This window comes from Amphiura filiformis, chromosome 9 (genome assembly GCF_039555335.1).
Source record: "Amphiura filiformis chromosome 9, Afil_fr2py, whole genome shotgun sequence".
NCBI lineage: Eukaryota > Metazoa > Echinodermata > Ophiuroidea > Amphilepidida > Amphiuridae > Amphiura > Amphiura filiformis.
In genome coordinates this window covers 47,570,491-47,595,534 of record NC_092636.1, presented here as the reverse complement: position 1 = coordinate 47,595,534, position 25,044 = coordinate 47,570,491, and the positions used below count along the sequence as shown (strand labels likewise).

The 25,044-nt window shown below is 37.3% G+C and overlaps 1 protein-coding gene across 1 annotated transcript; it reads right to left on the bottom strand.

Moving 5' to 3' along the window:
* Positions 1 to 6,222: 6,222 nt before the first annotated feature.
* On the bottom strand, positions 6,223 to 22,288 carry LOC140160109 (sodium-dependent proline transporter-like). The gene is made up of 13 exons (XM_072183385.1): positions 22,093 to 22,288; positions 21,600 to 21,731; positions 20,975 to 21,287; positions 19,635 to 19,767; positions 18,991 to 19,125; positions 18,682 to 18,785; positions 17,950 to 18,074; positions 16,172 to 16,284; positions 12,340 to 12,480; positions 11,198 to 11,297; positions 10,312 to 10,412; positions 7,394 to 7,561; positions 6,223 to 6,423 (listed from the first exon to the last, which is right to left on the bottom strand). The coding sequence occupies exons 1-13, from the start codon at positions 22,286 to 22,288 to the stop codon at positions 6,223 to 6,225; spliced, it is 1,962 nt and encodes a 653-aa protein (XP_072039486.1).
* Between the last annotated feature and the right edge of the window lie 2,756 nt (positions 22,289 to 25,044).

Genomic DNA, 25,044 nt, shown 5'->3' with positions numbered 1-25,044 from the left:
GAACATTTATGGAATTATATAGCAAGTATATAAAGAAGTCTTTTATCAATTGATATGCTCCCTTTTTTTTTTTTTAATATTCAAATATGTAACTTTATTGAAATTTGCATGAGAATCGAATCAGTTGTTTCAAAGTAACCATGGTAAACAGGCATTTTTTCACGATCAAACATTTTGTTGAAAGTAACTCGGTCAGATTGGTATGAATGTGTGGTATAATTAATGTTGTGCAAGAGCCTTTGTCTTAAAACAGTGAAGCGAATCATACCAAAATGTCACTGATTTTAGAAAACATTATTGAACTGATGTAAAATCTAAATCATATTAAACACCAATTTTCACATTTTCTTATCGAGAAAGAAACTGTTTCTCTTCGGCGAATTATGGTGTTGTGAAGAAACTTAAGTAGGTTGAATGATACATGATAGTCTTTATTTTCAAAACCAGTGAACCAAAATTTACCGAAATTTACATTGTAAATGGGAAGAGTTTGGACGCAAAAAATGATAATTATATCTACTTGAGATAATATTATAGGTAAATATAACTCGCCAAATATAAAGAATATAATAAAACAAATATATGCTGATTAGATCATAGTTTCAAAACTTGTTGGGATTTTTAAAGTAGGGTGTCAATTAAAAGCTAGCACAATCAGACAATAGGCAGATGTAAGTGGCCTATACACTCATAGAAATGACTTGTTCGCCATGTTGGCGCAATTCAAAAGGAGTAAGTTTGGACAACTCAAAAATAGTGTAAAAGTTGCCAAAACAAAATTCATTTTAGTTATCCGAACTTAAAAATGCTGAAAAAGCTCAAAAGTTCCGTCAACTAATCAACTTTGTTGGCATTACTTAAAAGTTGACGTAAGTCGTTGCGTCAACTTTTTAAGTAATGCCAACTTCTGAAAATAAACAAGGTTCAAAGAACCAATTAGTTGAGTTATTATAACTCAACATGTAAGTTGATGTAACTCGTTCATATTAAGTTACTGGTACTTATCGTTTTGAGTTATTCCAATTTGGTACTTTGTTACTTAATTAATTCACGTAATTGGATCATTTTCTGCACAATTAGCAGTATTCAAATATTTATTTTTGTAATCAGTGCAAAATTTTGTATACTATAGCACACCTCTAGAAAATTATGCTAACCTAGTTTCATTTTCTGAGTTGTAACAACTCAATTAAGTAAGTGCAAATGAGTGCGACCAATATAATGATATCGAGTCAGCGTTACTCAAAATTGTACGCGTTGGCATTACTCGGAAAGTTGACGCAATGACTTACATCAACTTACTGTGTAATGCCAACGAACAATTTCTATGAGTGTACGCAAAAAAAGTTGAAAATGGCTTCAGATTTTTAAATATGGCTCCTACCGTCAGACGGACATTTTTATTGGGACATACTGTAGGCCTATTCAAAAAGGGCAAAAGTCATGCCCGGAAAGTCATGTTTGATAACAATTAGCCTAGACCCTGATGGAATTTTCCAATTGAGCGACAGATCATGATGATATGGCCTAGTTAATAACCAAGTCTAATAAATATCTCATTTACCGGTAATATAAAAAGTTTTATTACTGCCAAGACGTGATGTTAGGTCATTCTACACAAAAAGCTATCATACTAAACGTTGGAAGGATGAAGGGATACCACTGCGCAAACAGTTTTACGTCGACTTCAGTACAGCGGATCGAGTTTTTTTAAATCACAACTAACAGTCCTGTATTTACTATTTATAAATAGCAATATATAAATTCTTGATAGTGAGCAATGGAGGTTGCCATTATGGCTGGGCGCCAGTATATCTGGAGAGTTGACCTCTAGCACAGTGGGTGGTGTTCCTGTACTTTTCAATGGTAAGGCAGTTGACTTCAGCAACTTGTCGCTCAGAATTATAAAATGAATGGCGCTCGGTAAATTATTTTTAAACGCTTTCGGTAACTTTTCTCTAAAATCAGTTTCTCATAACATAGGTAAGTTACAGGATCCCCCAGATCTTCAGATTTTTGGCACATGTCATTTTTGTACAAATTCATGAATACCGACATCTTGTTTTCCTATTCATTTGTATAGAGTGAATGCTTATCTAGATACCCTTTGCTGCACGATGTTGTGTACATGATGGCTGCGCCCATGTACCCTAAGGTGATTTATAAATAGCTATTTTAATAGTGAATACACGTTCTATCAAAATGTCGAACACACTATGACCCATACGTTTTGGATGTTGAAATAAAATGGGTGTATAGTCGTTTAACTTAACCCGATGTTGGGCATGTTAACCCCCATCGGATGACCCACGCTACGCCACTGATTTGAACCAACGTTGAGCAAAATTTATAACTTGCAGTGTTGTACCATAACATACTTAGGAAGAATATATTTAATAATGTAGTATTATTTATTCCCTTATCATTTATTCCGTTCACCATGTTCACGGCCATAATTTATAATATGACTCAAGAGGCGTCAAGATGATAAGTCAATACCATTAATTCTGTTTGCACTGAAGATAAGATAAAATTTAATGTACTTGTTCAGATGTTTGGAGATGAGTATTTTGAAAACAAAGCAACAAGAAAACAAGAACTGTCTTTAAAAAAGACAATGCCACGGATGAAGATCATTTTCCATAATTTGGCATTGATAAGTGCCTGATATGATGGTAAATTATTTTGTGTAGGCCTACATGTAGATAATTTCTTGGTAAATACCACCAAGGATATACTAGGAAATACAAATTTCACAAAACGTATTAGGGCCTATGTAGCCTACATTGGACCGGTTCAAATGTGCGATTTAGGTATCGTTTTGTTTTTTGTAATTCCAGTGTAGGCCTAATTCCACTGAATGCTTGGTAAACTTATGTAACCCTTTTGCGTTTCCTGTCAATGGTCATGCCTGTTCAGATTTACAAAACATTTGGACGACACTTCCGTAAAGCATGTCACAACAGTCACCCTTCTAGTCTACTTCGTAGCCCCTTTTGGAATTTCTTCAACATCAACTCATCTCACAATGATTACAAGTTCAGAACGTGAACCGCTCCCATCCGAAAACCGCGACCGGGGGGCACAAATAACCATACGGGTATGCTCCCCCGGAAAGACCCCCCTTTTTGGATTTCGCAGCTCCGAAAGACCCGATATATATGACCAAAATAGAGCTCCGAAAGACCCTTGATTTTGATCTAAAAGACCCCAAAATTGCTCATTCCTCATATTTCTGGGTTTTTAGGCAATTTTCAACCAAAAAGCCAAGAAAGACCCTTGATTTTGACTGTTCGCAGCTCCAAAAGTCCCCATTTTACTTAACTTGTTCGCAGTCCGGTTCGCAGCTCCAAAAGACACTCTTTTACCGGTACGCCGTCAGCTCTCAAAGACCCACCACCTCAAAATTCCGGGGCCGGAACATACCCCCAAAATTTTTTGATGTGCCCCCCCCCCTCTCTCTCTGGGCAAATCGGTCACGGGGACTACAGAAAATACCTGTGTTTGTCAGTTTTTTGCCTGGTGGCTCTTGGTTAAAACCGGGAAATATAAGTAACACAGAAAGCTCATAAACAGTAACACACAACTTTTAATGAATTATGCAACATATTTTTGTCGCATTAAGTCATTAAAAATGAGAACGTTTTAAATTTGATATGACATAATTATTTCAGTTAAGTGCACTAGTGAGCAATGAAATCCCATACCTTGAATTTCTTATGTGTTACTTATAATGATCAAATCTGGTCTTATTACACTCAGGAAATTATATTTGTCACTTGCAAATTTGTGAAAAGTGAAATATTTATCACCTTTTTAGTTTTTGCCCGTAAAACAGCCCAAAACTTATGCCAAGTGGAAAAAACCGCGGTTAAAACCATGGCTTTTTACACCTACAACAAAAACTTGCAAACCCTGCAATTTCAATACGTGTTATGTTCTTTCCAAACATGCGACCTACAGGTTATCAGTACGAAGGAAGTAGGCCTATCGAATGTTCTTTTGTCTAGCAAGTTTGCTTAAACAAGGTCAAGAATGAGTGAGCAAAAAGTACAAAATGTTCATATCCATAGTATATTTGCATTGTTAAGACGTGACATAAAGAATGATTTAATTTTGCAGTTCTTGTTGATTAATAACTGTTCAAACGATGAAATAAATTATACTTTGTCAAAACTAAGAAAAGTGGGTCAGTTCGTACATTTTCTCCACAAAAAACACCAAACTTTCATCTTAAGTATATTCTCATATAACTGAACCGTGCCGTGACTTTGGGAGGTGAAGTAGGGAGTTTTCCACAATAAAAAAAAAGCCTTTAAAAAGGAATGGGGCGCCCAATGGGAGCTTTGATTTGATGTGCTGAAACAGTTTGAAATGTAACCGTTTGGATAACATTTACTCTTGAAAACAATTGAAACATTAGTAAACAAAGAATATGCATGGAGAAGTGTAAAATGGTACTGCATGTGACGTAAGAGGATTGGTGTCAAATAAAATTCCACAAAAATGGTCTTGGGAGCCCAAAATTGGCCACGGTGTGGGGGGGATCGGGTAGTGTGCGGAGGGTATTTGGGGAAAACATGAAAAATATGGGGTCTTTGAGGGAAAACGGGCAAAATACAGGGTGTCTACACTCTTTGGGCCTGCACACGATGCACATCTTAGTATTAAGTGTCCCCAGGGCTAGACCCTCCCTCGGGTTCATGGATAACGACTAGTACTGTAGACAAATAATTGAGAAAAACTAAGGGGGGGGGGGGTTACAGGACTTTGGCATTTTTTCATAGGGCATTATGTAATTATTTATTGTTACATTATCCAGAGATGGAACCGAACCGAGACTGTGGGCCAGTCTACCCCAGGGCTTGAGACATACTGGTTTTTTTAAAATCATCATCATCATCATCACCACCACCATCATCATCATCACCAGCATCATGGTCATCATCATCATCATCGTCGTCGTTATCGTCACCACCACCAAATTGTTTCGGGGTGGTGCAATAATTATCGTATCACCCCCACCACTACCACCACCACCATCATCATCATCATCATCACCATCATCATCATCACTACCATCATCATCATCATAATCATCATCACCATCATCATCATCACCATCACATTCATCATCATCATCATCACCATCACATTCATCATCATCATCATCATCATCATCATCATCATCATCATCATCATCATTATCACCACCACCACCACCACCACCACCACCACCATCATCATCATCATCATATCAACACCATGATATCATCATCATCACCAGCATCATGGTCATCATCATCATCACCAGAATCATGGTCATCATCATCATCGTCGTCGTTATCGTTATCGTCACCGCCATCAAATTGTTTCGGGGTGGTGAAATAATTGTGTGTACCCGGGGTGGTGAATTATAGGGATGGGGGAAAAGATATTTTGGCACGCCAAAAGGAGGGGTCATGCAATTTTAACAGGTCGAAAGGGTTAGGGGCACGAAAGCAAGCGATTTTGGCACAGCTGGTTTACACTCTAAAAAGGTATGGAAACATTTTAGAAAAACGTTCAAAAATATGCAAAAAAAATTTCCTGCTCGTATCACATGATTAGACAATTGAAGATTCTTACTTTAGATTCCCAAAAATCTGGGTTATGGCACAGAGTTTTTGTCATATCAAAAGGGCCCGAGAGGCAGTTTCGCACGGACATGAGGGAGGGGAAGCGATTTGTGGTAGACCATTTGGTGAATTCACCACCCCGTCGTATTGGATACATGTAATTATTGCACAGCACCCTACATTGTCCATTTCGTCACCTAAAGGTTCGATTATGTCAGTTGCTTATCCCATTTTCTCATATTACATTTCGTATAGTGACGTTCCAAAGTGCATGCTATTTTCGTCAGATAGGCCTACAGGCTGCGCCGATCCCGGGGCGCCGATGAATACATACATTATCAAGCAAAGTTGACCGCTGCGTTTTATAAACAGGAGATAAACAGTGGACTTTTGAGCACAAAAGTAGGTCAAGTGAAACAAGAGATAATCGCAGTTGTAGAAGGTCAGGTTTAAACGGGCGATCCCATTTTCTTCCTTAGCAAAGGTCAGATTTAAACGGGTGATCCCATTTTCTTCTTTAGCAAAGGTCGATCCCATTTTTCTTCTTTAGCGAAGATCAGATTTAAACGGGTGATCCCATTTTCTTCTTTAGCGAAGGTCAGATTTAAACGGGTGATCCCATTTTCTTCTTTAGCGAACCACGAAGTGACCCCTTGTTCTGTTTTCTCACTTCGTTAGTTGGTAGATCGTCAAATGGAACAGGGCCACCTAAGTTGACGGAAAGTAGCCGGTAGTTTGCTTTTTGTCGGTTTATGTTGAGTGCAGGTCCCCAATCGCGACGCGGACGGACAGACTGTTGTATTCTCTGTACGAAAAGGGATAAAAGAAAAACATTTGAACAACCCGCAATACGACTCTAAAGCCCGGTTTATACTCTTCGAATATTTGCTATTTAATCCATTTCCATTCTATTTCCAGCTTGAGACTATAGTATCAGATTACTGTGTAAAGATAAGTTTAAAGGGTATCAACCACTCAAAATGCTCTCAAGATTGAAAAGATCGCTGTCAGTTGCCGATCAATGACACACACTGACCGCCACTGACCTCAGGTGAGTGGAACATGTTGGACTATGCAAGTTCACAAAGCGTAATCTGTATGAATTTACAACTTTTCAAATCGCACCAATTTCATTCAATCAAAATAGCATTGGGCTAATCCATGCAAAGTCCACACTCCCCCTGTTGAAGATTTTGGAAATATCGTCCACAGAGGAAGTATGAATTCCAAATGGAATGGGCACATTAACCTACTTTATTCGCTGCCGTAGTGCACGTTAGTAACCATTAGTTACCGTAGTTCAAGCCGAGGTTCATACACCTATTCCGAATTATGATATGCCATAGGCTTTGTGTTGTGATCATTTCGATCAGTGGTTCATAACAATGAAAGCGTGAGCCAAGTTGACCAAGCAACGGTCATATTCTAATGTGCACTAAGCCAGTGAATTTGAAACTCACCCTCACTCTGTGGAAGATTCAGGTTGAATCTTTCTCAGAGGGTGCATGAAATTCAAATGGAACTCTCTAATGTGTTTATTCCATTTAAAATTCATACTCCCCTGTGGAAGATATTTCCAAAATCTTCAACAGGGAGAGTGTGGAATTCAAACGCAATTTGCAGCTATAAGTAAAAAAAATCCCTACCTACCTACCTACCTACCTACCTACCTACCTACCTACCTACCTACCTACCTACATACCTACCTACATACCTATCTACCCTATTAAAAAAATTATGTTACGCCAATCAAACAATGTTTTAGACCTAATTACCTGCACAAGTGTCCCTTCTTGCAGACACAGATACACCACAGCATACGTAATTATAAGGACGATGGTTGACAGAGTTAATATCCAACCAATGGCTTCGGCCCATGGAGGAAATATGTAGTCTCCATAGTAAGCAGGAGTGTAGTCTACTAAACTAAATATCAATATAAACTGTATGGAGAGAAAATTGCCGAGAAAAGGAGAACGTTTGATTGAAGGATATATGACACTTTTTTTTTATTTCTCTCACTTTGCTTTGCTTTGAATTATGTGTGATACAATGGGCTCGAGAGGGGGTGCTAGTGGGGGCTCAGCTCCCTCCTCCAACGGGGCTCGAATACCATTCAGCCGCCGAATATTAAATTCCAGATAGAGAAAAGAAAAAAAAATGACCGTTTTGACATATTTTTAAAAAAATGTTCTTACTCCCACGAGACCCCCACCCTCAGGTAATCAACAAAATGAATTTTTGTCAGCCCCTCAAATGCTGCAAATCTTCGGGAGTCACTGACTATTGGAAAAGTTAATTTTAAGTATTTTAGGGGAGTAAAGAAACAGAACGTAATATAGTTTATTGAGTACCAAAGCAGTTACCGTGTATATAATTTCAGTGGCTCCGCTCCGGAACCGGGGTGGGGGGCCGGGGGGGCTCGGCCCCTAATAATTGGGATGCCTATGGAAAATTACCATTGCCCCCCCCAAATAATTTTGGCCAGTGCCCCCCCCCTCCCCATATTTAACATCTTCCGGAGCCTGTGAATTAAACAAATTAACACTTTCGTCCTTGAATTGTAACAATTTGAAAATCTCGTTTTTAATCCATTCCACGAACATCGAACATTTTGCATTGAGCCATCATACCTAATACTGAGTGGTTGATTTTTCGGGTACAGATCGTTGAGGGCTCTATTGCATCTGTTAAAAGGATTAATGAATTATCATCGTGAAAGTTAAGAACAAAGTAGTCAGTTTTCTCAAAAAGTATGTATATGAAAGCTGCCTTAATAAATCTTGTTTTGGTACAGGAATTATAGTATGAAGCATATAAATTTTTTGATGGTACACCCTGTATCCTAGATATATATAGTTCTACCAAGGCCAAATCACCAATGCGTATTGTAATTAAAGAAATGTCTTTCTCTCGGATAAAAATAAAACTAGAGATAATTTGCGCTCACAGAGCGCAGACAATCGCAAGGCATGTATTAAACCCTTTAATGACCTTTTGACCTGACCTTTGACCTTAATGTTTCCCGAGGTTTGTTGTCACCGAAATTGAGCCCATACCCCTTACAGAAAGTGAAATTACGGTATAAGATTTGACCCCAGATAACATTTGACCTGACCCCTGCAAAGTGTTCCAACATATTCCCCCTGATCATTAAGTTTGTTGTCACCGAGTTTGGGCCTCGTACCCCTTACAGATGTCCAAAAAATGCATTTCTAAAATTTGACCTCTGCATGACCTTTGACCTGACCCCTGCAAAATGGTCCCCTGGTCATGAGATTTGTTGTCACTGAGTTTGAGCCCCATACCCCTTACAGATGTCCAGAAAAGGAAATTATAAGATTTGACCTTAGATAACCTTTGACCTGACCCCTGCAAAGTGTTCCAAAATATTCCCCTGTTCATCAAGTTTGTTGTCACAGAGTTTGAGTCCCGCACCCCTTACAGATGTACAGAAAATGCATTTCTAAAATTTGACCTCTGCATGACCTTTGACCTGACCCCTGTAAAATGTTCCTCTGGTCATGAGATTTGTTGTCATGAGTTTGAGACCCATACCCCTTACGGATGTTGAGATATTGCAATTGTAAGATTTTACCCCCTTAATGACCTTTGACCCCAATTCTTTGTACAACTTTTAGACACTGGCTAAAGGCAATACAGGTATGCAAGTGACGACATTGTGTTATGTAATTTGTGGAAGAAGAAGCATTTTTAGTGAAAATCTCATTTTGGCCATAATGACCTTTGGATGACCTTTGACCCCGAGTTGGTCATGTAACATTTGTGCCCCCACCCAATGGTCCTTGTGACCAAATATGGTCACATTGGCCTAAAGCATATGGCTACGATGGCTCGTTAAAAGTTTGACAGAAGAAAGAAAGAAAGAAAGAAAGAAAGAAAGAAGAACTGACCAAAAACAGAACACTCGCAAATTGGAAATTTGCGATTGTAATGATTGTGTCATTTGGGTGGGAAATAGGTTATGACCAAGACTTTTCTCTCAAGTAGTAAATGAATCGACAAATAAATCAACATACATGTACTTCCATTACACCCAAACTTCCAGTGTGACGACTTATTTGGCGGTTTATTTACAACATCCAAACCCAACGTCACCCCCGGACGTCACCAAAAAAACCCCACGAAATCGAATTAGTATAGACCAATCCAAATACACGCATCCCTACACCCGACTAGCAGCCTTTAGTTGGGTCCCCGCCGGCTACAATGCATCCAAAATGTGAAATGATTCGGCCTTGGTGGAAATTTTAAACTGCATTCCATCACCCGTTTTACACCTTCCGCGAAAACACAGGTAGACAAAAGATTGATTTAAGTTTACAACACAATACAGTTCCAAAAGTTGTGCAAATAAGGTCGAGGAGGGTTAATAGAATAATACAATAGAGATAATTCCGCAGGTAATCCCGTCGCATGTATTCATAGATGGATGAACAAAAGGACTATGTATGAATAGATGCGACAGGATTACCTCTATTGTATATATTATTATATTAACCCTCCTCGTCTTTGCATCTTCTCCAGGTGTTAAGCGGCTTTTATTTGCACTATCGGGCGCTCAATACCCCAGGTTGGTGCTAGCGGGAAACCAAAGATGGCCGACCAAATCCTGACCATGACTTGGCTCGTTGGATTCGTCTATAGGCTATCCTATAATTTTTCTACCTACTACAATTATAAGTGGTGTTACTGCTACCCAGCAGGCTATCCAATATATACCAGGTTTACTGCCAATCATTGATGCAATATCTATACTAAATCTCTTGTAACCTAGAAGAAAAGAAAGAACAAAAAGATTACACAGTGGATATAATCGTTAGCAATTAACATGATAAAGAAAATATCGTTCCGAAACTACACGTAAGCCTTGACTTATGAAGCTCGGACAAACTTACATGTGGCCTGCTACCACGAAATGAGCGTAAAGTCGCAAGTTGGTGGTTCCGAGACATGAATTGATGTTCTTTGTTTGCCGCGCAACTGCATATGCCAGTAGTACATTATGTCCTTCGCGAATAGTCCAAAGTGCCCCCCCCCCCCCATTCACAAAGGTCATACAGACACTACTGGGGCGAAGAGGTCTGTGTGAAACAAAGAACACCGACGCAGTAGCCAGGGCGTCTCGAAACTACCAACTTGCGACTTTATTGTCATTTCGTGGTAACAGGTCACACTAAATAAATTGAGAGAGCAGAAAAATTCAGGAATAAGCGGGGTTTGTATTACTGGTCGAGAGTTATAACGCTGGATATCAAATAATGAAGAAAGGAAGCAGCCTTTACTTCACCCTGGCAGGGTGTAAGACAATGCGCAACACAGTAATAAAAAATTAATATACATGTATATATGCGAGGATCAGAAATAAATGATCCAAGCCCAAAAAAATATGATTGGTGAGAAAATACCACAGGCATTTTAAGGCTTTCAGAAACTAAGACATAGTCAAGAACCTGAAAATAAAAATTTCTCTCTTTTTCATATCTAACGACTATGCGGCTCTGGGGCGGCTCTGGGGCGGCTCTTTATGATTGTAATATTGATAAATCTAGACTTACCATAAATATATGATATAACTAAAACCTCAGTAATTCCTATAATCATTGGCGTAAAAGCTGCCGAGTACCAGTCGAATAGAGTCATTATATAGATGCCACCCTGTAAAGACAACAAGAAAAATCAACAAAATATTAAATTGGCAACAAAATAAGTTAAAGGGCGAATTGGGTCCTATTGCGTAAATTCGGAACAATGTTGGCAACTGTAAAAAATGACCTGTAATTATTATTACCCATATCGCTTTTCAATGCTGAAAATACCATAAATCTCTATTTTGAAATGACTTGTGTTTTCTATATTAAGTTTGGTCCTACTAGTTTTAATTGTATCTCAAACTTACAATTTCGGAGACCAAATCTAAGACTTATCAAGGGCTGTGCAATAATTATGTTTTCCCCGGGGTAATTACGAAAATGATATACTAAAAATATCCCTCCTTTCGGCTTACCATAAAACCTTGCTCTCCAATTCCACGAGCCACAACATCTGTACCCCATGCACAAAATTAAGGGGAACACAAATTCGAACTGACATGATAATCGTATTTTGCATATTTGAACAGCGAATATTGAAAGGGTGCCCAATACACAACGATACAAACATTTGTACCAGACATGCAGATATCGTTTGCCTCCCTTTCAACCATACACACGGTTGTTTGATGCCATGAAGAACTATGTTCATTTTAAAGAAAAGGTGAACACTGATGGCGCTATTTATCTTAAATCTTGTTTGCATCTTTACAAGGGGTAGACAAAAATGAGTAACATGTAGCAAGGGGATTTTCAAACTACTTTATATCATGAAATGAATAACTCACATTATTGGGCTAAATTAAATTTCAAATATATGCAAATAGCGCCCTCTATTGTACACAAATATACAGTTTATGGAATAAAAAGTACCACAAAAAGGCAGAAAAGATGACAAATTTGATAAAGAAAAGAAAATCTAGTTTAAAAATAGCTAAAAAAATATACGTGTCTAACAGTGTGATAGCTGATGATAGCTCAAGAATTGAAAATTATATGTTTTGTTAGAAACATTGATAAATGATCACATCAAACAACCGTGTAGAGTAAAAAGAAAATGATATCCCCAAGTATCACACCCTATATAGCATACCCTACTTCTTACGTACCTCCATAACCAGTGGTAATCCTGATATACAAAGAATGATACAAACTGATAGAGTAATCCACATCTTCTTACTCCTTGTACCTGGTATGTAATACTCTACTTCATCTGTTACCGCTGTTATTACTGTCTCCAAGGTTACAAACTGAAAAGTACAAAATGTAAAAAGATGTTGTTTGTAAACGCTGATGAATACTTCATGTGTCACTAGATTGAACCAGTAGATGTGGCTATACATGTTTGTTTCCAGAAAACAATTGAAGAACTTACGTAATTCCTAAAGTGATGCACTTACTTACGCAAATGCTAAAACAAGTGAAGCACTTACGCAATTCGTAAAACAAGTGAAGCACTTACGCAATTCGTAAATCAAGTGAAGTATTTACGCAATTCCTAAAACAATTGAAGCACTTACGCAATTCGTAAAACAAGTGAAGCACTTACGCAATTCGTAAATCAAGTGAAGTATTTACGCAATTCCTAAAACAATTGAAGCACTTACGCAATTCGTAAATCAAGTTAAGTATTTACGCAATTCCTAAAACAATTGAGCACTTACGCAATTCGTAAAACAAGTGAAGCTGTTGTTAATACTGAAAACCATCATGATGAAACAAATAATTTGTATAATGATATGCTTTTTATATTTAATAATGTTAATGAAGATTATGTTTTAAATCAACTATGTACACTCTCCGATAAGAAAGCTACTGGTGTTGATGATATTCCATCAAAGTTACTCAAGGTGTCAGCAATCGAAATTACTCCTATTGTGACATTTCTTGTTAATTTATCCCTTAAATCAGGTACCTTTCCATGCAGATGGAAGAAAGCCCGAATTTGCCCAGTTTATAAAGGTGGTGATAATACAGATCCAGGTAATTACAGGCCAATATCAATTCTTCCCATTTTATCAAAAATCATCAGAGCGTGCTGTATTTGACCAAATTTACCCTTTTCTAAACTCAAATGATATGTTACATGATAGCCAGTCAGGTTTTCGGCCAGGTTTTTCAACATCTTCTGCATTATTAAACATTACAGAGGATTGGTTAAAATCAATTGATGATGGTGAGTACATTGGTCTTGTAATGTTAGATCTAAGAAAGGCTTTCGACACAGTGAATCACAATATTTTAATTGATAAATTGCCAAATTTTGGTATAGATGATCATGTTGTCAACTGGTTCAGAAGTTACCTAAGTGATAGATCTCATATAACTGGTGTAAATGGGTCAAAGTCTAAAGACCAAAGAAGTTCTTGTGGAATTCCACAAGGCTCGATACTTGGGCCGTTATTGTTTATTTTATATGTTAATGAACTGCCTAAATATGTTAATGTAAAGGTGAGCATGTATGCTGACGATACAGCAATTTATTATTCTTCAAAAGATGTTAATGATATTGTTAGAATACTAAATAATGATTTAAATAATGTTGACAACTGGCTTGCAAGTAACAAATTAAGTCTTAATGTTGACAAAACCCATTTTATGTTAATTGGTACTCCACAAAAACTTGCAAATTTATGTAATGATGATCTTAATGTAAACATAAAAGGAACTCGTCTTCAAAGGGTTAATCATTGTAAACACCTTGGCATTGAAGTTGATGATAAACTGTTATGGAACAATCAGATTGACCAAGTGAGAAAGAAAGTTTTAACTGGTTTGTATTTTCTAAGGAGAGCCGCTAATTTTATCCCCAAACACCATCAGTGTCTACTTTATAAAAGCATTGTTGCCACTCACTTTGACTATTGCAATGTTGTTTGGGGAAGATGTAACAAAACCCTTAGTAATAAACTTCAAGTCTTACAAAACAGAGCAGCAAAAATTATTACAGGTGTAAGTAGATATGAGTCAAGCACAGAAGCTTTAAATGTTTTAAACTGGAAAAATCTTGAAGGAAAGTTATACATAAACGAAGCAGTTACAATGCATAAAATTGTAAACAATCAAGCACCAAAATATCTGTGCAATAGATTTGTTAAAAAAGAAACTTGTTATAACACCAGAAATAAAGATGTTTTTATCATGGATAAGCCAAATACTGAATATAAGAAGCGTAGCTTTAGTTATAGAGGTGCTCAACTGTGGAACTCGATTGATGACAATGCTAGAAGCATGTGCAATGTGAAACATTTTAAACAACTTATTTCTTAATATTTGTGAATAATTTATCATTTTGTATATTTTATATTGTTTAATATCTGTATTATTTATGTAATAGTGATCTTGATGTGTTTTAATAAGTTAAATTTAATTTGTATATAAATCGTATATGATGTATGGATCTTGGGTATGGATGATGCGTGTTGAGGGGATGAAAGGGTGGGGTGAGTTGGGTGTGCGTGTATGTAAGTGAGGGGTGCGTGGAGTGTATGTTGTTTCATGGTGGGAATGTGTGCTTGTATGAAGATGAACGTAGGTGCTACTTTTATAGTATTTTATATTAATATGAAATTTCTGTATTTGTGCAATAGTGGGCCTGCAAATTATCACGATGTGTTTTAATAATTTATTTCCTAAAAATATTTTTGAATAATTTATCATTTTGTATGTTTTTGTGCAATAGTGGTCTTGATGATGTGTTTTAATAATTTAAATATAACTTGTACATAAATCATATTATAACGTTTTATTGTGAAAGATGTATGGAGGATGTGTGTTGAGAGGGTGAGAGAGGAGTGCATGTGAGAGTGTGACTGTATGAGGAAGAATGCAGGGTTACTATTTTATTTATTATAATATTTGTCTTTTAGTAAAAGATCGTATTAATTTTAGTTTTTAGTCTATGTACACTAATATATTATATTTTAAATTAACTTGTGTTTGTTAGTAATATTTTTAATATCCACACGGACATGTGGAAGAACAATACTGTATTGAACATGTTTTACCGTGTATAAATAAAGCTATTATTATTATTATTATTATTATTACGCAATTCGTAAATCAAGTGAAGTATTTACGCACTTCCTAAAACAATATGAAGCACTTACGCAATTGCTAAAACAATTGAAGCACTTACGCAATTCCTAAAACAAGCGAAGCACTTACGCAATTCGTAAAACAATTGAAGCACTTACGCAATTCGTAAAACAAGTGAAGCACTTACGCAATTCGTAAATCAAGTGAAGTATTTACGCAATTCCTAAAACAATTGAAGTACTGACGCAAATGCTAAAACAATTGAAGCAATTACGCAACTGCTAAAACAATTGAAGCACTTACGCAATTGCTAAAAGAAGTGAAGCACTTACGCAATTGCTAAAACAATTGACGCACTTACGCAATTACTAAAACAAATGAAGCACTTACGCAATTCCTAAAATAAGTGAAGTACTTATGCAATTCGCTGAGTGAAGGTAGCGAACATGGCATAAACAGCTTTGCATGCACTGCAAAAACTGTTTAGGTTGGTCTCTTCAGTTAAGCATTAGGGGCGGTGCCAGGGTTGAATATTAGGGAGGGGGCAAAAACATAAACGGGGGTTCCAGGGGTGGGTCAAGGGGCAGAGCCCCTTGGGGGGGATCAGTTGTCGAAGGCCCCTGAAACTGTTGCTTTTTAATGAACAATTGGTATAGAAAACCCATAAAATCTTCAGAATTTAACAATTTAACCCCTGAATTTGACCAAATTCCGTTTCTTTCCTCTTCTTTCTCTTTCTGATTTTTTTGCTCTCCGTCTTTGGGCGCCGCCACTGGTTAGCATAATAGGCCCACTAAACAAACTGTTTGCAGCTAGGGTGCGTCAGTATGCTGTTGGCCACAAGAAAACATTATAATACATCACCATAAAGTGCAAGTATGTCTAAGAAATGCGATAGTTTACCTCACTGTCAATGCCAAGTGTTAGGAGCATAAAGAAGAAAAGAAATGACCACAACTGTGGAAGAGGTAGTCTCGCAAGGGCTTCTGGGTAAACAACGAACGCAAGACCCATACCTGTAAAAGAGGACAATAGAATGTAAATGCGATAAATCATGAACTAAACGGTGGATGTTTTAACTTGATGCATATGGAAAGGTTTCTATACGAAAACGATTTAAGAAATAAAGGGTAATGCATTATCCTTTACACCCAAATAATGTGTCCGAGGCAGTAAAACGTAAATAATGGGTGAGGCGCAGCCGAACCCATTATTTAAACGTTTTACTGCCGAGGACACATTATTTGCGTGTAAAGGATAATGCTGCACCCTTTATTTCTATTCTATTACCAGAAAATAGTGCAATTCAGAGAGAAAATGTCATTTTTTGGCACAAATATTTTCAGTTGTTTACTTCAAGGTGGAGCGCGTACGCGTAAGTGACAGCGCGTATCGCGGAAATATTGCACGCGTAACCAAGCGTAATGCTGTGCGTAGAATGTGTTACGGCGCTTGACCCATTATTGCAGAATAATGGGCTCTCACGTGACGCGTTTCAACAAATCACAGTGCGCGATTTTTGAATAATGGGTCGTGGAGGTAATAGAATCACTTATAAACCATCTATGCATAGTTTCCACCTCGATACACATGAGCACACATTTTCGTCCAAGAGCTTCCAAGCAAGCAGTGAATTGTCTCTACACATCTTTGATTATACTACACGGTTGAGTGCATAGCATCGTAAGAGCTGTGTGAGCCACTAGCTGGAAAATGGGCTTCTGCGATTGGTTTTTGTCAAAACCTCAAGTGTTCCCTTCATCCAATCAGAAACATTTCCCCCTAAAAACGCTTGTTCTTATTAGGTCAAAATATAACGCAATTCAATGTTTATAGCAAGGCGGATGTGGTAAATCTGTTGAAAACGACCTATCCCAGCACAATTTTTGACCAAAATGTAGGTTTTAAAAGTCAAACCCTCATGCGTTCCTTACAATATTGTTCAAATTTAATGTCATTAAATGAAAAAGCACACTGTTATTGTCCATATGCTAGCCTTATTAGAATGAGCAATGTCCAATTCTCTTTAAATTGCAAATCTTGTGCAAAAAGTTGCCATTTTCGCCTGTTTTGTCATACGGTTGTAAATTCAATGAACTAGAACTCTGCTAAAGAGCGCTTACAAATTGATATGAATAATTGTGTCTCCACCTTAATTATCAAGCATGTTTATTAAGACGAAATTGGATAGTTTAATTTCAAAGAATTAAAGCCATATTATAACATTTCTGTAAAAATAGATTAGTATTTATTTTCCATAAAATGTTCGCTTTTACTGTCAGATATGTCCCCTTTTAATTTTGAGCCGAACAAGTGAGGTAAATCATAGAAAATTGGAATTTACTACTAGCGCCCATGCATGTTACTCCCGCGGTTGTAATACGGTACGATCCTCGGGTGCACAGTACGTACACGGCGTGTGGGATACACATACACACACCCCCACGGGACCCCCACGTAGTTCGACTAATATTTCCATCGTAATAATAAAACGCCGGTTCCATCGTTTTATTCAAAATCTCGGATTTTGACAAAACTACAGCACCTAAAGTCTTGATATTTGCAGAGTATCTATATTGACTAAAGTACATTACAATCGTGTAAAAACCAGAATAAATTTTTTTTTGAGGGTGTTCTCCTCAGCAAATGTTATAATATGGCTTTAATTTAGCGGTACTTACCAGAAGTTGCAACCTCTTCTATGGGTATATTTGCATCATGTGCCATGAAGCCGATAATGCTGAACACAACAAAACCCGCCACGATACTAGTACCAGCACAAGATGCCACAATCACCAAAGCATCCCTTTCAAAAAGTAACAAATCCTTAAATCATTACACACTGGTTCAATAATGTTTTTGAAAATATCTTGAAATACTTTATGTATGTACGTACGTACTTGTCAACTGACATTTTCCTGTTATTTGCACTAGAACTAGTGATGTATTGTAACAGGATTAATTACCATAGCGATAGGTGAAAAAAATGTATTCAATATAATTATGATTGCACACAAATATACATGACAGGTGATGAGTGCAGCCTAATTATAGAAAGGGCTATACATTCAAAAATTGTTTTCACCTACTGCTATGGCAATTAATCCTGTTCACTACTTCTATGACGAATTCCAGTTGAAATCCATACACCCCTATGGAGAACGTATCTTCTACGCATGGAGTGTGAATTTCAAATGGGGTTACCTGAATGGGTGACTCTATTATGTCTTCCATAGGGTGTGGGGATTTCAACTGGAATAACCCATTATTCTAATGATTATTAACCGAAAAGGGATATTTGAGTACATATTTATTTACATCTCCCTACATTCCCCTGTGTAATATTACTTTGTATATCTTGCTATACTGTATTTAAATAAAGTTTTGAAGGAATAAACGAATGAATGAATTACCTGTAGCAGTTGTTGTTGAACGGATTATAGCTTGCTAGTGTGTGCATAGCACCCCAAGCAGCACCATATGAGAAGAACACCTGGTTAGCAGCTGCTCTCCAAACCTAAAACAGGGGGGGGGGAAGCAAACAGTAAATGCAGGTGTGCCCCAAGGTTCTATTCTGGGTCCAATATTGATACTCCTTTTTAGTGATGACATACCGAATGTTCTGAGCTATATTGTTCCATGGATTTATACGCTGAATGATACTTTAATTTACGTTACTTAAATAACTGGTCCCTTTCGAAATCAATAGCTAAAACATTTACCTTTCCCTCAAGCAATTTGTTGAAATCGGGTTTGATATAATAGAGGATTCCGTTGGCAGACCCAGGAAGAGTTACACCACGAATGAGCAATACCGTCAGTACAATATATGGAAACGTAGCTGTAAAATAAACTACCTATAATGACATATTTAAAAGTAATAACATTATTAGTTCCAAAAGTGGTCCTTGAACCCAACCTATAATATCTTCTAGTAGTCTCCTCTAAAGTGCTAATAGTATGCACTCTGCAACTGTCTTAAAATGCTGAGTGCAATCAGTGCAATGTAGTCGGGTGACGGGCTAAATACATGTAGTTGAATGAATAATTTTATATTGTCGTTATATTTCAGGTTACGCAAGGTTTTGCAAAGTTAAAATGTTAATTCCGTTAGAGATAGCCCATCATCCATTTCATACTTTCGTTAGAGACAACCCGTCATCAATTTAATACATAAGCGCGGAAACATTCATAGTAAAGACTTGCTTGTGATGTGGGTCCAATTTAGAAGAGCAGCACACAGCTAATAAGGTGTGTTTATTTTTTATTTAGCTATACTTTGAATGACCTATGAGTCGCACCCTGAGCAGCGTTTAGTATCAGATAAGACTCGACTGACAAATGCGGTTATTATGTAACTACTTACTTTTCCAGATGACCTTACTCCTTTGAAAATACAAAAGAAAACTAATACCCAAGCGCATAGTAAACACAGTAGCAGTTGCCATCGTATTTTGCCCATATCATGCATACCTGGACTTAAACCTAGAACATGGTAACTGTAAATGAGAAAAGGATATGATGAAACAACTTCCATGATAGTGTTAGTTGTTGCATCATATCTAAAAGAACAAAGCCCCGTAATCATTTGAGCGGAAAGACAATCGCAGCTGAACTAAGGACCTAAAATTGCGGCAGACTGGCATGCAGAGAACCGAAAATCGCAACGTCGGTCCTTCCTGGGTGGGGGGAGACATCAATAATTTTGGTGGGCATGTTCCCCGGAATTTTGAGGTGATGGGTCTTTGGGAGCTGCGAACCGGGCTGTGAACAAGTAAAATGGGGACTTTTGGAGCTGCGAACATTCAAAATCAAGGGTCTTTCTTGTCTTTTTGGTTGAAAATCGCCTGAAAAAAACAATATGAGGAATGAGCAATTTTTGGGTCTTTTAGACCTGAAATTATCAAAATCAAGGGTCTTTCGGAGCTCTATTTTGATCAAATATAGGGGGTCTTTCGGAGCTGCGAAAAAAATTGTTTGCGATGTTCCATACGTGATGCTTGGACCGTGCGTTAATACGGTGTTCAAAACGTGCGTACATGTTACTAGTCTCAGTTCCATCCTGGATTGTGATCCTTCGTCAAGAAGGGGAACAAGGCGGCTGGAGCAAAGACTAACATCTGATCTGGCCACAAGAGGGCGAAGCACTTGCAAGTTAATTATGTCCGGGTCTTAGGGTTACCTCAATACATCATGCTTTTGATTTTGACTGAAATACAAGGTTAACATGCTGCTTAAAATGCTTGCATTTCAGTGCTTTCCAAATATTATGGTTACCAAAAAACAAATATTTTGGTAGATTAAGCTTAAGGACCACTACATCCATAATATCATGGCTCTACTTTCAAAATGAGATTTTTTCGTGGCGAAACGCTTTACAAAATGTCAACTTCAACATGACTTGAAGACGAGAGTTCCAACAGTATACTATATTAGGCAATATAAACAAATTAGTTCGATCTTTCGATCACCGATACTTGGTTGATACTTATTAATCATGAAATCAATTAATTGATTATTTGTTAATTGTGATAACGTTATTATGAATATTAGTATGTATTGAAATTGACCAATATAAATTTAGCATTAATTCTCATTAATTAGTTGTTAGTTCATTAATAACAAGCATCGAAGCAGCATCGACGGTCGATCCCAAGATCAAACAAATTTGGTTAAGAATAGTTAAGGAGAGAATTGAATGCTTACGTCCAATATTCCTCTGTCGCTCGTACAAGCCTATCTTCACTTCCATTGGTTGTTACATTCTGAAAAAACGTCACTACATTCTCAGTTACATTTGGTCCTACTGTAACCACTATCGTCTCTGTTTCCATAGCCACGGAGCCATTTTGTGCTGACGTTTTTTGAAAGCAATTTGCTGTATTCCAAGAATGATCGCAGCCTACCCAAGGCAATTCTTTAGTCATAGTTTGTGTTAAATAAAATATAGTATAACCAATAATTACGATGTAGTATTGGCAGAAAAACGTGGAAATCAATGCCATTCCATATCCAAGACCTATGTTAAAGTACAAAAACATTTAACATTAATATATATAGGGAGAAATTTTATAGTACTAATATACTTGAATGAAAACCTTAAGCTATCATGACATCTTAACATTATCTTATTCTCTAAATGTAAAACAAGTGAAAAACTCACTCCCCAAAAGAGTGATTCACTTATAAGACCAATAAAAAGTGTGCTCATCACGACATTACAGTACACGACCCTATTATAAAAATGTCTCAGTTTTGTTAGTACTATGAGTTTTATATATGTATATGATACAGAGTACATACACCACCAGTTTTAAATATTTATACTAACCTTTGAATAGGGGACTGATTTTCCAAACAGATATACATCCGAGGCTCGCGAACTGTCCAAATGCAACTTCTAAGTACAATAATGGCGCGCCCGCCAAAGCTACCATTACCAAGTAAGGAATTAAGAAAGCACCTATACAAGAAACAATATCATTTGGCTATTGAGAATGTTAACTTCACTGGGAGTTTCTACTGGAAAAATAATTCCCAAATGATCTTAAACAATATTTTATGACAAATTGTGCCAATTTTCTTAGATCTCAGTACGGATGAAAAAAGTATGAAAACCCCGAACTGTTGCCACTGATTGTGTTGACTGCTGATCACGGTAGCCGGTCCAAGACACCAATTTCATCCTGGTTCCATATAAGGCACCCAACTCTACCCAAATTAACCACAGCAACCATTAAATTAACCACACTCCTCTAGAAGGTTCAACTAAATTTTGAAAGTGAATGAATGAAATTTATAGAAAGCTGCAGTAAAACACTAACCTCCACCACTGTCGTAACACAAGTAAGGAAATCTCCATACATTACTTAATCCTACAGCGTACCCCATACAAGACAGGAGAAAGTCTACTTTATTTCCCCATCTGTCCCTACTAGATCCTTTAGCCATCTCGCCATAATAAGTGTCATCATCATCCTCTTCGGATTTAACTTTCTTAAATTTAGCATTTTTCGACATGTTCTGTTACCGAATCTAAAAAAAAAAAGGAAACGAAGAAAACCACGCTATTTTGTTCAGTTTCATTAGCATAGTTAATTACATATCACGGCGTAGATTAGTCATCCAAATCGAATTCTGGAAATTCTCGACAAAGAAGAAAGGTGGTTCGAGCAGGGTGTCAGGGAAGCCATTTGGGAGAGAGTGGAGCAGTCAGCCTTCAACCAAAAAAGGGGACTCCACTTTCAACTGCCACACCGTCCTGGGACCAAGCTTTGCAAAATCGTCCCCGTCGTTCACATGACAAACCAGATGCCTGATGAAGTTCGAAGTTACCGGACGCAACTGTCGCATGTAAGTTGCAAATTCTATTTCCAGGATTCGATTTAACTTTATCTATAATAGTTACAATTTCACCAAATTATTGGGAAGAAGGTTAAAAGCTTGCCCTCTACTGCTCTTTGCACGTCGCCATTAGCGTGCAAAGGGTGATGAATGCACGCTATGAACACGCTAGCACTTCAAGAGCAAACAATGCGATCCCGATATGACTATTATGCACTTCTTCATTGGCACGGAAAGGGGGATGAGTGCACGCTATGAACACGCTAGCACTTCAGACCAAACAATGAGATCTCGATAGGGCTTGTATGCACGTCGTTATTTGCGCGCAAAGAGGGATGAGTGCACGCTATGAACACGCTAGCAATTCAGACCAAACAATGAGATCTCGATAGGGCTTGTATGTACGTCGTCATTTACGCGCAAAGAGGGATGAGTGCACGCTATGAACACGCTAGCAATTCAGACCAAACAATGAGATCTCGATAGGGCTTGTATGCACGTCGTCATTTACGCGCAAAGAAGGATGAGTGCACGCTATGAACACGCTAGCAATTCAGACCAAACAATGAGATCTCGATAGGGCTTGTATGCACGTCGTCATTTACGCGCAAAGAGGGATGAGTGCACGCTATGAACACGCTAGCAATTCAGACCAAACAATGAGATCCCGATAGGGCCCTAGGGCTATTTTAAATATTTCATACCTGATGATTTCCTGCCAACAGATGCACAAACGATATCTGCAAAAGAAACCAATAATACCTATAATAGTTAATTACAATTTGACCAAATTATTAGGAAGAGCTTGCCCTCTAGTACTTCTCTTTGCAGTACGTTGATTATTACCAACACTGACCAACGTGCACGTCGCCATTAGCGCGCAAAGGGGGATGAGTAGGCCAACACCAGAGATTCCTACACGTTATGAACACGATAGCACTTCAGACCAAACAATGCAGTCCCGATAGGGCTATAGTATTATCCACGTACGTCGTCATTGGCGCGCAAAGAAGGATGAGTGCACGCTATGAACACGCTAGCACTATAGACCAAACAATGAGATCTCGATAGGGCTTGTATGCACGTCGTCATTTACGCGCAAAGAGGGATGAGTGCACGCTATGAACACGCTAGCAATTCAGACCAAACAATGAGATTCCGATAGGACTATTTTAAATAGCTCATACCTGATAAATTCCTGCCAACAGAAGTACAAACGACATCTGCAGAAGAAACAAATGTATAGATACACAATCATTTATTTCTATGATGAGATATACTTCCTTAGATTTAATAAGGACTACAATTAAAGTTTGTTTACTTGTCGTCATGGTCAGACATCACATGATGATTCCAAAGTCTATAATAACATTAAGTATATCTGTAGGACATACTTTTAATGTCAGTTATTGTATCAGACACTGAGCTAACGCTTTCTACGCAGGTGTCGACTCCAGACGATAAGTTTCAAACTATTTTTTTTCAAAATTCAAAAATTTCAGAATTGTAAATTTTCATGACCACATTTGGAATCAGCATGATTAGTGCATTAAAATGAGTACAAACAAGCCTAGTATTTGTTCACTGGTTCTTAAGATAGCTCAAAATCTTTATGCTGAAGCCTATATGGCTAGTACGCAGAGCAATAATTAACCTCACTGCAATTATGAGGTACCAAATTATGCTCATTTGATATATATTTTGGAGCAGTTGGACAAGCAGTTTTGTATGAATATCTGCCTATACCGTTAACTAAGGCTACATTATGGAACCCATAATATTGTCAACAATATAAATTTTTCAGATATATAGTCAAGTAAAACGCACTGAAAAAGTCAATAATTAGTTCAAAATCGTGACAATTATACGCGTCAATTGAAGATGATATTAAGCAATATGCAATTTATTATCATTTTTACCATAATAACCTCTGAAGGTTTCATCGATGTCTATATGATGCTTTTTGGTATATTAATCAGCTAATCATATTATATACGTCCACGAACAGGCACAAAACGTGTTTTTTGTTATCAAAGCAAAACAGTACACACGAGTATGTGTTCTTATTAGTTTATGTCAGGCCAAAATGTTGTGAAAGATATCAAATTTAAGATTTTTATATTGTTACATTGCACCTTTTATTTTATTTCTTTCCTTCCTTCTTTCCTGCCTGCGTGGCATTGTTTTCTTTCTTTTTCTTTCCTTTTCTTTTCTTTTCTTTTCTTTTCTTTTCTTTTCTTTTCTTTTCTTTTCTTTTCTTTTCTTTTCTTTTCTTTTCTTTTCTTTCCTTTCCTTTCCTTTCCTTTCCTTTCCTTTCCTTTCCTTTCCTTCCTTTTCTTTTCTTTTCTTTTCTTTTCTTTTCTTTCTTTTTTTTCTTTCATTTTTTTTCTTTTCTTTTCTTTTCTTTTCTTTTCTTTTTTTTTCTTTTCTTT

Excerpts from the sequence above, each read along its gene's own strand:
- LOC140160109 (XM_072183385.1), bottom strand. The coding sequence starts at position 22,288 with ATGTCGAAAAATGCTAAATTTAAGAAAGTTAAATCCGAAGAGGATGAT. Across the intron at positions 21,288-21,599 it reads AATCAGTCCCCTATTCAAAG|GTCTTGGATATGGAATGGCA; the intron begins GTTAGTATAAAT and ends ACTTTAACATAG. Across the intron at positions 6,424-7,393 it reads AAGAAGGGACACTTGTGCAG|AGAATACAACAGTCTGTCCG; the intron begins GTAATTAGGTCT and ends CTTTTCGTACAG.